At 54.8% G+C, this 11890-nt stretch overlaps 1 protein-coding gene across 10 annotated transcripts in view; it reads right to left on the bottom strand.

Annotated features, from left to right (window-relative positions):
* Positions 1-554: 554 nt before the first annotated feature.
* The window catches only part of JADE2 (jade family PHD finger 2), a 50846-nt gene continuing 39510 nt past the window's right edge, over positions 555-11890 (bottom strand). For 7 of the 10 annotated variants that reach the window (XM_043912798.1, XM_043912797.1, XM_043912791.1 and 4 more), the window contains 3 exons: positions 9207-9324; positions 6461-6589; positions 555-5224 (listed from right to left, as the gene is read on the bottom strand). In XM_043912798.1, coding sequence (XP_043768733.1) covers positions 4416-5224; positions 6461-6589; positions 9207-9324 — 1056 coding nt within the window. In that variant the 3' untranslated portion in view covers positions 555-4415. The remainder of the gene's footprint in view (positions 5225-6460; positions 6590-9206; positions 9325-11890) is intronic. The other 3 variants (XM_043912795.1, XM_043912800.1, XR_006342728.1) reach the window with 2 other exon arrangements.

Here is an 11890-nt window from a genome sequence, read left to right as displayed (position 1 = left end):
ATATTCATTGGAAGGATAGATGCTAAAGCTGAAGCTTCAATACTTTGGCCACCTGATGTGAAGAGCCGATTCATTAGAAAAGACCCTGATGCTGGGAAAGACCGAAGGCAAAAGAATGGGGCAGCGGAGGATGAAATGGTTAGATAGCATCACCAACTCAATGGACATGAGTTTGAGCAAACTCCAGGAGATAGGGAAGGACAGAGGAGCATGGCATGCAAATCCATCCCATGGGGTCGCAAAGAGTCAAACACGACTTAGGAACTGAACCACCACCACCAGAGTTTCCTCCCAAACCTTCCCACTGGAGGTGGCTCGAGTGGTCCTGACTCTGATGCTGAACTTCACCTCTTACCAGAGGTGTGGTTTTGGGAAGCTCCATCATCCACTCTGAACCCCAGGGGATGACAACTGTGAGAAGCAAATGAAGTAAGCCCAGCCCCAGTGCATACTGAGCACTCACTATATTCCTTGGGACACTCAGGGACCACTCACTATTTCACTGAGCCCACCCTCTCCCACTCCCCAGCGCAACAGAGCCTCAGACCAGCCAGCACAGAAAACATTGCTTTATTAACTGCGTTTGCCAACACACGAGGATTGCAGAGGGGGTCCTGAAGCCACAGGCTCCAGTGAGGGCTAGGCTCTGGAAACCCCCATGAGTGAGCAGGACAGGATGGGACTGGGAGCTATGTGGTAGCGGGATCATAGGAGCATGCAGGGGACGCGGGCACTGGCCACCGCGAGGCAGCCATACATTCTATTGCTCGTTAAGGGTAGCGAACATGGACAATGTACAAAAAGGAGAAATAGGTTTTTGCGTTAATGAAAAATACATTTTTTTTTCTACAAAGGAATCTTTCCTAATACAAGAAAATAAATATTGCAACATAAGCCAAAAATAATTTAAAATTGCTCTTTTCAATATATTTTCAATATTTCTCTTGTATATTAACAAATGGCACATCAACTTTCTTTGAAACAAAGACAGAAGGTGTCTCCTCCTGTGACATTCATATCATCCCCCCACCCCGAGCCGATGTGGAGCGCAGAGTGTTGTGCGTCTGAGGGACAAGGTGGCAGGAAGTGCCTTAAAGAACAACCAAAGGTCCTGGACTCCAGCCCTGGCTCTTTGGCCAATGTGGCCAGCTGGGCCAGGGCCATGGGAAGTGGCCTCCCCAAGGGCCTTGTTATAGGCATCCAGACCATTCTGCAAAGCTTGGGGTATGGGCAGAGGTTGGCCACATCTGGCAGTAAGCAAGGAATGCCAAGTCCAGCTGCTGCCAATGTCTGTCAGAACTGGGCATGTGATTCTCTAGAAACTGCCCTGGCAAGTCCCACTGTGTGCCCATACATGACACACAGACACACATGCATATGGACACACAAGACGTGCCCTGGCACACACTCACACATCCACAGCTCAACACCCATGTTTGGAAACCTGGGTGTCTTCTCCAAGGAACCTGAGACCTTCACACTGCAAATGTTCACACACTGTCACCAAGTCAGAGCTCTTTTAATAAAATAAACCCTTCTAACCTTTCTTCTCTGTATTTGTTCTAAAATACATTTACGATCCATAAAAATACTTTCCTTGCACATTATCCTTTCTCACTGTGAGAAGGGGGAAGGAGGTGGGCAGCAGAGACCAGGAGAGTGGCAAAGACCGCCAGGATAACTTCCAGAGCAGCTTGTCCCTCCCTGAGGAGGGCCACTGAGTGTGGGCAGATATGGTCACATGAAAGACATACGTCAGCCTCTAGTCTGGAAAAGGCCTCCTGCCTTCTCCTCAGCTTCCCATCTTGACCTCAAAGGCAGCAAAGCTGTCTGCACTGTGGATGGGAAGCTGGAAAAAGTGTAAAGGGGCTGTGGCTGATGGCAGAAAGGCCAGCAGTGAGAACCAGTATCCTTGTCTTCTTTGTAGCCTGCCGGACATCCTAGTAGTGGACGGCTGCCTGGCAAACAAAGCTCTTGGGTCTGGCCTGGCAGACCCTGGGCAGCCAGCTTTAGAGGCACCCCGACTCCGTGCAGGACACGGGGCCCCAGGGATAATTGAGTTCAAAGCAAGAGCCAATTGAGAAGTGGTTGAAATCTACAGGCCAACTTGAGTAGAGGCCCTCTGAAGGAGTGCTGGTCTCCTGGCCTGGCCCACCCAGTCCAGGCCCTGACCAGACCTACCACGTTCCTGCCCTGGTTCTCTGCCCTACCTCGCCCCCAGAGCTCCCAGACCCGGCCTCAGGATGGATGAAGGGTAAGCAGGCTAGTGCCGAGTCTACTGGACCTGAGCACCCCACCTCCCGGCAGAGTTTGGTTGTTCTTTAAAGCTGGTCCCTTTGCTTCCTGTGAGGTCAGACCAGGCAATCCAGCACAGACAAGGTTGTGACCCGAGGTGACCCGAAGCACGGGGAAGGAAGAAGATCTGTTCAAAGGCAGTAAACAGAGAATGGGGTTAGGACGCTGCTGCTGACTGCACTGGCCACTACCACCAAGGCGCCAGGCAGACTGAACTCTACACAGTAGCTCATGCAATCCCAACGCCCAGAGTCCTTGAAGCCCACTCTGAGTCTGCTCCGACTGGACACATCTGTCCAGCCCTTTAAACTTAGTCATTATCTTTGTTTCCTGTTTTGATAAAATTCACATGAAACTGAGTGTCCATGACCATGCCACTGTCGTACCTTGAAAGTCTGGAGTCGGGGATGGGTGCTCAGCCTGCTCCCCATCCCGCTGATTTGCGCTTTGTGTTATGTGAGGGGGATCCCCATGGTGAGACTTTTGCCACGCTGGTTTCACCGTCAGTCTCCTCCTGCGGAGTTTTAGGGTTCAGGAGAGCTCACAGTGGGCCCAGGATCCAAAATCCAACACCAGCAGCAGCAGAACAGCATCTTGTCCGAGAGCTTGGGCTCACCTCCTTGGGTGTGTGCAACGAACATGTTTCTATACTTGGTTGCTAAAGAATTCCATTTTTAAAAAAAGTCCAAGTGACAAGTTGTCAGGTCCTGGCTGTGCTGTATTATGGTCAAAATATTCTTTGGCATCCACAGAATGATTCGACTGATTCACTGGACTTTTGCAAGGTTCTTGTTGGAGAAGTTCTGGCTTTACCAGTGGCAGAAGTGACCCAGGAGTAAGTCATAAAAGAAAAGAAAACATGTTTTCACTGAATTCCTTTTTGTTTTTCATTTGTTCCCTGAGCTATCACCCTGGGGCCACTCCACTGAAACTCTTCAGAGCTACTACCTGGGACTTAGAGGGTGAAGCGGAGAAGGCAGGACGGTGACGGTAGGGAGGGAAGGGCTAAAAGGGCACAGCTGGGAAAGGGGGTTAAGGCTCAGAGGGGAAGAGGAACCAGGAAGATCCAGCAAGACTTCAAACAGCCCTGGCAGGCCATCACTAACCCGTCCCGGGCCCCGGGATCCCACTGCTTGTTGGAAGGAGGAGTTTCCAAAAGGAAACCAAGGAAGAAGCTCATCACTTAGCAGGAAACTTGAAAAGGCAAATGGTCTGGTCTGGTCAGCTGTCTGGGATTGATCAGACCCTGGCCGAGACTGGCCCCGAAGGAAGGAAGGAAGGAAGTTGGAGTCCCAGAGCGATTCTCTGTAGTGGGCGAGTCTGAGCCCCACGCCCCTGACCGGGCACTGGCCCTCCCTCGCAGCCCTCCGCCGGCACTGGCGGCTGGCTGGCTGGGAGTCCCCTGAGAAAACGGCACAGCTCAGGAAGGACTCTGGGAAGCCCTCCCCAGAGCCGCCGGGCTGGGCACTGGCAGGGGCAGAGCAGCAGGGGAGTGGAGGATCGCAGGGTGGGCGGGCAGGCCTCCGATGATGTGGGTTGACCAGGAACAGCTATGGTTCCCTTGGAACCAGCAGGCCCTCTTCGCCCCCTCAGTGCTTTCTTGTATAAGCTCATTGTGCTTGTGACAGTGAGTAGACTCTGGCTGGGTATCACTTATCATACTTCCTTGGGGATCAGTGAAGTGCAGCAGGACCCCCCCAGATGGACCCCAGTGGGATTTGGGAGCAAGGCGGGGCAGGCCCATCTGCCATATAATGCCCAAACGACAGTCTGTGTCACCCAGTGGCAGCGGGCGGGAGTCCTGAGCTCTTCATCACCTTGCCTACATGTAGCCAGGAGCCCAGCAGTACTGCGTGGCCCAGGCAGGGATGCTGCCACGGCCGTGATGGTGCACAGGACCAGGGCTGGTCCTTGTGGCCAGAGCCGTGGAAGGAATCCTAACGTCCTAGGCCAGCACAGAGGAAAGACAATAGTGTGGAATTCGAAACTCTCTTTATATTAAAAATAAAACCACATCAGAGTGGCAGCCTCAGGGGTCTGAGACACTCAGCGGAGATTGGAAATGGCAGTTGTCACTGGGCTGAGGCCTCACAGGGGGCCAGGACAGGGGAAGGGGTGACTTAGGAGGCCAGTACCCCCATGCGGACCACCTCCTCAGCCCCTGCTTCCCGGGGACCTCGCTGCACCCCGCTGTCCTCAGCCTCCACATCTGAGTCGCTCATCTCCCCATCAGAGAAGTAGCCATCAGTCTCAGTGTCAAAATGTAGGCTGACCTTTGGCCTCTCGGCCACAGCAGAAGGCGGTCCCGTCCCCGCGTCAGGCCTGGCACCTGGCGATCTCCGGTTTCCCTTGCTCTCACGGGGCAGCCGGAGCCGGCCTGAGGGCTTGGGACTCGCTGTAGGGCCAGGCACTTGGACATTAGAGTCGGCAGCCATCGGGGCTGCCTCCTCCGGGGTCTCGGGGGCCAGCGGTGGGGGGCTCTCGGGAGCTGCTGGGATGGGACAGTCCCCAGCTGTAGGGCTGGATGGCAGGTGAGAAGGTGTTCGCCGTGGTGGCTTCCTGGCAGGTGGTCCCTGACCCCCTTTGCTGCTGCCAGTATCCTGGCCCCAGGGCTTCTTGGGGGGTTTGTCTGGGGTCGTCCGTGAACCAGGCCCATCCTGCGGTGGTTTCTTCTTAGCAGGCAGGCGGGTGCGGCCGCGGGCCTTCCTGGCAGGGTCGCCAGGTCGCAGCGAGGGGTCCCGCATGAAGCTCAGCAGTGTCTCCTCGTCCTGCAGCAGCTCCTCGGACAGCAACCCCGGGGCGGGGTCTTCGCGGTGCCCATTGTTGAGCGACCACTCACTCATGGCCATGTTCTCTGCGGTGATCTGCACTGACTGCGCCAGCCAACTGTTGAAGAAGGTGCCGTCGATGGGGAACGAGGTAGACAGGCCTGGCCAAGGGGAGGAAAGAGGCAGGTGAGACGCCAGCAGGCGTGTGTCCCACCCTCCTTCAGGAAGCCCTCTCCCCCACTGCCCTGCATGCCATCATGGACCTTCCTCCCTCTCTCCCTCTGCGCTAGACCCGGCCGAGTCAACCTGTTCTGTCCATCCGGCCTGCAACCCCTGAACACCCTTCTCCCCAGACAGATGATGTCCTGCTCCTGGGGACTGTCTTCATAGTTTGAGGAGCAGAGTACAAACTGAAAATGTGGACTCCTTATTCAAAAATTATTAAGAATTTCAAAGTGGCTACAGTAGCGCATTAACCCAGGTGAGGGCCTTTGCTGACTGCACAGAAGCACACCCAGCCCTGCTCACCACCCCACATGGCATCACCCTGGGACCATGAGGGATGGGGGGATGGAGGAAGGAGCCCTCTGGTCACCAGGGGGCGCTGGGTTTTCATGAGTGTCGGTTTCCAAAGCTTCCAAAGCAAGGGCTTGGATAAGGGTGTCTGTCAGGGCCAGCTCCGTTACGGGCCCTCCTTCCTTTACTGAGGTCTTGGGAGGCGGCCGCTGATGTTCCCATCAGATACCAAGCTGTCTCCTTCCTGAGACTGAGGAAAATAAAAGATGACCTGGGGCTTCCATGCTAGAGGTGAGGTGGGGGCTTCCTTGCTAGAGGGGACCTGGGGCTTCCTTGCTAGAGATGAGGTGGGGCTTCCTTGCTAGTGGTGAGGTGTTCCTCTAGAGCACGCCCCTTCCCTGAGGAGTGCTCTAGAGGAAGCATATGACATCCTGGGAGACAAAGCCCAAGGCCAAGAGCCCCTCTAGGAATACCATGCTTAACAGGGCAGCAGTAAAGAGATCTGTGACAGACAGCTATGACAGTGAGATGCACTGGGCAAAGACCACTGCTGCGGAGGTCTCTGGTGGCTTCCAGGAAGTTTGCAGGGGATGAAGGGAGGGCCTATTTGAGGACATTCTGGCAGAGGGTACAGGGACAGAGAATTATGGCAGGCCCTCACCCCACAACATGACACAGGCTTCCTTGAAGGGCCAGGATGTCTAGAGGCTCCTGAGTTCCTAGGCCCAGCCTCTAGTCTATGAGAGGAACCCTTGGGAGGCCAGATAGGGCTCCAACACCCCCAGTCTCCTGTATACCTGGAAGGTGGGAGTGCCTGGACATGCGGGGAGCTGCAAGTGCAGTGATGGTATAAGCCTAGCCATGTGCACCAGGCCACTCACCAAGCTGCCCCAGGACTGAGTCAGACCCTGCCTTCACTTTCTCTTTCTTCTCGGGGCTGCCCTTGGGGCCCTCGCGGCCTTTTCTCTTTGAGTCGCTCTTCTTGCCCTTTGTTTTCCTCCCAGACCGCTCTGCATCAGGGAAAGAGAGAGCAGGAGGGAGATGGTTACCCCAAGCAGGCCAGACAGAACCAAGACCCCTGCATGGAATCCCAGGGAGCCCCATCACTTAGCGTCTCGCCTTCTAGGTCACCTCCCCTGCACCTCTGCAGCCCCCGTCCAGAGCCAGGTGAGACCTGGGATAACTGTGGCTCCAGCGAGTCAGGGAACAGCTGATGTGGGAAAAGGGGGTAAGAGTCCCTGAGGGGCTTGGTGAGGGGCTCAGCGACACGAGGAGGGGGAAGACCACTCTACAGGACCTGAGCTGCAGTTTGATCTCTACGGACTACAAATCCCAGGAGAGTCCTGGTGGGCAGGAAGGCTGGCTGGAGGTGAGTGGACAGGACAGGGCCTCACAGGCCAAGGCCACAGAGGTAAAGGTGCGTAGGTCACTGTGGGGTCAGCAGCCTCGGCTTCCCCTCCTGACACAGGGTCGGCCCCCTGCCTTGCACTCGTGGTCTGCTCTGGAGGTTAGACAGTTGATGGGAGACTCGGGGTACACCCCTGGCCCTCATACCCTTCTAGTCCAGGACCACATGGGTCTGCGGAGTCACAGAACAAAGCAGAACAGGGGAGGGACATGCTGTGGTGGCGAGCTGCCCCAACTCTTCTCCTAGCTTCTCAGCCAGAGGCTGGAGGGCTTCCTGAGTAAGCGTTTAAGAGAAGGTTGAGGAGTGTGGGCCCAACTCCCGGACTCTGCCTAGCTCTGCTGTTCATTCCAGGTGTTACCTCAGGCCAGGCCTCAGTCTTCTCACCTATCACACGGGACAGTGCCTAGATACTTGGAGGGAGGCTTCCCAAGTCCCCCACTGCACTCGCTGTGGCCTGAGCTCCTCCCAAGGGCACAGACCTTACACAGCTGACCCTGGCAAGCCCTTAGCGTCACTTCAGACATTTTCTTTCTGCCCTGGCTGCAGCTATGCCAGGGTCCTTCCAGTTTCTCTAACAAGACAAGCTCACTTCCAGGTCCCCAAATATATGGTTTCTTTGTCCCTCCCCTGGTTCTGTTCACAGCCTAAGTATCACCACCATTGGGAAGCCTTCTCTAGGCTCCTGGCCAGACAGACCTCAGGAATATACTTGCGGCCCGTGTCCCACCCTATGGGTGAAGCGTCATAACACTGAGGGCATTGGCTTCGGGCAGAGGCAAACCAGTCTTCTCTCCAAATGCCTTGCCCTGATCAAAAAAAGGTGGCCTGTTGCTGCTGCTCAAGTCTAGGAGCTGCGAATGTCTCCAGACTCAATGCGAGAATGCGGACCCTCCGAGCTCCTGACTATGTTTCTGGAATCCTGTGCCTAAGGGCACTGCATGCCTCGCCACTCTCCACTGCCTTCCTGCAGTGGGATGTATGGCCCGTGTGAGTCCCAGGAAGCCTGAGATGTTCCAGTATCACCACCACCAGGAAGCCATCCCTGATACCTGTGCCCTGCACTGGCACCCATGGCAGGCCCCCGGACACCACCTTCTTTTGTCTCTCCAGAAGTGAACTCTGTGAGGACAGGAAGCCCATCCGTTCAGTCCACGGCAGGGCACCCTGTGCCCACCACAAAGCCCAGTATTCTGTCAACCTCAGTCAGTGCTTGCTGAAGGAACCGACAAACAAGAGGGAGCCTGGGAAGGCCTGGGGGCCTCCTGTCTAAGCTGCCCTAGTCCTGGGGGGTGCACAGTGAGCCCTGACCTCTAAATGGCCGTGATGCAGCATCTGTATCAGGCAATGCTGGTTTCCGGGGCAGGGATGGGGCAGTAGAAGGTCCTCAGTTGTTGACTCTGGTGGTGGCCCAGCCACTCTCTTCTCTCTGCTCCAAGCCTAGCCCAACTCACAGGCTCTATCTGAAGTGGCAGCTTCTGGCTTAAAAATCTCTCCATCCACCTATTTTTACTGCATGGAATTCAACATCAGAGCACCATCTTCTGCACTAAGCACTGCCCTCTTTAACATGTTAACACTCCACAAAGGGCCCTGTTGTCTGGCAACATCCACACCTAACAAGACAGACCACTCTCAGAGCTTCTTTAACCTTTGATTTCCAGATCTGTTAAAGGCATGTGATGGTAAAAGCCTAAGAAAGAGGAAAAATAACCTACTGGCACAGGGCCTCAATCCTGTCAGATAGGGTCAGAGAGAAGGAACACACAGGTCCTCTTCCACCCCTGGGGCAGTTGCCTTCTTCACAATCAACACACAGGCACACAGGGGTTCAGGGAAGCTTGCCAGCTTGTTCCCTTCCTGCCCTGGAACCAGCACAGAGCCGCTGAGACTTCTGGTTTGCACTTGTACACGTGCAGCTCCCTCCTGAACCACAGTGGGCCTGTACTGCCTCAGAGTCCCGTGAACCAGAAAGCTCCCTGAGGGTAGGCCTGATGCCCACATCACATCTTTGCTCCTTGCCTGCCAACACACACCCAGGACCCTGGGAGGCCCCTGCCTTGGCCCACTAACTGGGTACAGAGCATAGGGGTAGGGTCAGTGGCCGCTGATCCCGTACACATGCCCCACCAGGCTCTGAAGACACACAGCTCCCTGGAACCTAGCCCCCTCGAGGGTGTGATCACGAGAGGTGGCCAGCGGCAGGCAGGGGAAGCGCCTACCTCGACACAGATCCTGTTCGATAAGTTTCATCTGCAGGTGGAATATCTGCTCCTGGAGCTTGCAGATGGCATGTTTCGTTCTCTCGCGCCTTGTCACCATGTAGCACAGATTTCTAACCTGAGGAAACACAAGAGAGATTTTCCACCTTACTCATGGGCAACCACCTCAACCTCCCAACTCTGGGGGGCCACTCTGCCTAACCTGCCCAGGACATCTGGGAATCAGTACCCAGGCCCCGAATGCATTCTCAGTCCTGAGCTGCAATTCTCTGATCTCAAACACAGGGCCGGGCACAGGCTTGGCCCCAGGACCCGCAGTGGAGCCAGTGTGGGCAGGGAGTGTGTCCGCAATGGTCAGGCTGGCAGCTCTGCCTTCCTTCCCCGGGCCTGCACCTCCTGGCTGAGTCATGCCATTGCTCAAGGCCCTTCCAACATGACTGCTCTCCCCTGTATGTAAATCCCCCAAGGCCTGTCATGGCCTGACAAGGTCACTAAGTCCATCCTTCAGCCTCCATCCAAGGCTTCTTACACATCAACGAAACTCTTCAGCCACCAGCACCTGGGCAAAACTCACCTCCTATCCTGAGACACAAATGACCGGCACATGAGAGAGCTCCAGCAGAAGAGCTCTGAGTAGAGAGGCGGTCCCTGATGCACTGGCGTCCAGTCTGCAGCTGACCCTTGTCCACGTGTTGCACTGGCCCTGAGCCAGGTCCCAGCTGCTCTGCTCAAGGTCTCATGTGCACTCGGCCATGTTCGCTCTGCCAGGGACAGACTCCTCTGGGGGAAGGGCAGGGCCTCTCGGACTACCTTAGGCCAGCTAGGAAGAGCCTCCTGGGGCCTGGGACACCATCTTGCTTAGCCCATGGGACAGGACCCACCCTGCAGCTGGCTTGGAAGCACCTGAAGAACGTTGCTTCCTGTCCACCTGGCACCTGGACCCCGTGTGCCATCCCTCACTGGCTGTTCTCAGTGTACATCATCTCTCTGGGACCAAGTCCAGGCCTCCTCCCGCCTTCAGGACACCACCTTGCTCTGACACGGTCTTCAGATCGGGTCACGATCTCCAGCAAAAGGGACAGCTGGCCACTGGAATCCTGGGTCCCACCAGGTTCTACCTCCTGCTAGGTTCCATGTTCAAGGCTGAGTTCGGTCTTCATAGCATTAAGCTGCCTGGGCATGACCTGAGGGTTCCAGGGCCCTTGCCTCTTGTCGTGACCATGACTTCTCCCACCCTGCAGTAGCCATGATGAGACCTCCCGGCTGGCATAGGCCGCCTCCTCTGTTCCCTGAGCCTAGCTGTGAAAGAGACCCCGGAACACCTGCGCCAGGCTAGCAGGCCTCTACAGGACAGGCTCTGGGTGGGTTCTCAGCACCACTCTGCACCGCAGCCTAGAGTGTGAATACCAGGCTGTCCTGTGGTCAGCACCTCCCCAGGGGGCAGCCACCTGGCTCAGCCTGTGAGCCCTTGCTCCAGCACACTGGCACCATCTGACTTCTTCACAAATCCTGGATTCCCTAGGACCTCCCTCCAGCTAACCTCCTCCTCCACATCCCTAGGCACAGGCTTGTGCTGGTCCCTGGGCTCAGCTGCGAGAGGTGCCAGCAGAGTCCCCTTCTTAAGGCTTGCTGCTCAGCAGGGCAGAGAAGTACCGCTCTGAACAAGTCCTGACAGGACCAGGCAACCCTGATCCAGACTTGGGGGTGGTGAAAAGGCTCCCTGGAGAAAGGGGAAGACAGGCAGGACCTCATCCTTCAGGTCTTGGCTCCAGGGTCACCTCCAGGAGGCTTCCCTGTCCATCACATCTAAGCAACCCAATCTCATTCTCCTCATATCCTGGTCTCCTTCCTTCCCAGCAGTCATGTGGCTGAGCACGCATAGGGACAGTGGGGATAAAGGCAGCTGGATGGATGCATGGCTACTTTGGGGGCCTGAAAACACACTAGTCAATATATCTAGCCTAAAAACAGATCAGGTCTACTTCCTATTTAAGTACAGATGCAGTTTTCTTTCTTTTTTTGACTTTTAGAAACATTAGAACAAGGTTTATCAAGGCAGGCCAAAATGAATTCCTGGTCAAGATTACCCCCCAGATCCCTGGGGTGGCTGGTTAAAAGCACAGATTCCCAGGCTTGGGGGAGTATCAAATTCTCTGGGGGTGGGGCCCTCAAATATATATTTTACATAGCACCACAGAACCTGAGAACTATTGCCAAGCTCCAAAGTGAGCTGCATGGGCTACTGAGTTTGACATCTCAGCATATATAGGAAGATAATATTCTAGTGGGGGGTTTTTTGGTTCTATTAGAAATTCTGATTATGTATGCTTTACAAAACAGCACAGTAGATATGAATGAGATATTAAAAACACAATATATTGGAGGTAAATGCTCAATTTTTTTCATGATAAGGGTACATACACTACCCAATCAATAATATCTGGAGATTTCTGCTATAGAAGATTCTGTGAGAATCCAAACACATTGTTACACCTTACTCCCAGTTCACTATGGAATCATCAACTCCTCTAATTTTTCCTAAGACTCTGGTAACACAGCTACATGTAACTGAATGCTGTGAAATTCCTTTTCCATGATGGCTTTTAGGGAAAAGTATTGCAACCATCCTAGAAGCCAACCCAGGCTATTGGACTCCTTACATTGTTTTTTTCTGATTATAAATA

The sequence above is a fragment of the Cervus elaphus genome, chromosome 9, assembly GCF_910594005.1.
Source record: "Cervus elaphus chromosome 9, mCerEla1.1, whole genome shotgun sequence".
NCBI lineage: Eukaryota > Metazoa > Chordata > Mammalia > Artiodactyla > Cervidae > Cervus > Cervus elaphus.
The sequence above is the reverse complement of the archived record's forward strand: the minus strand, read 5'-3'. Positions and strand labels throughout refer to the sequence as shown.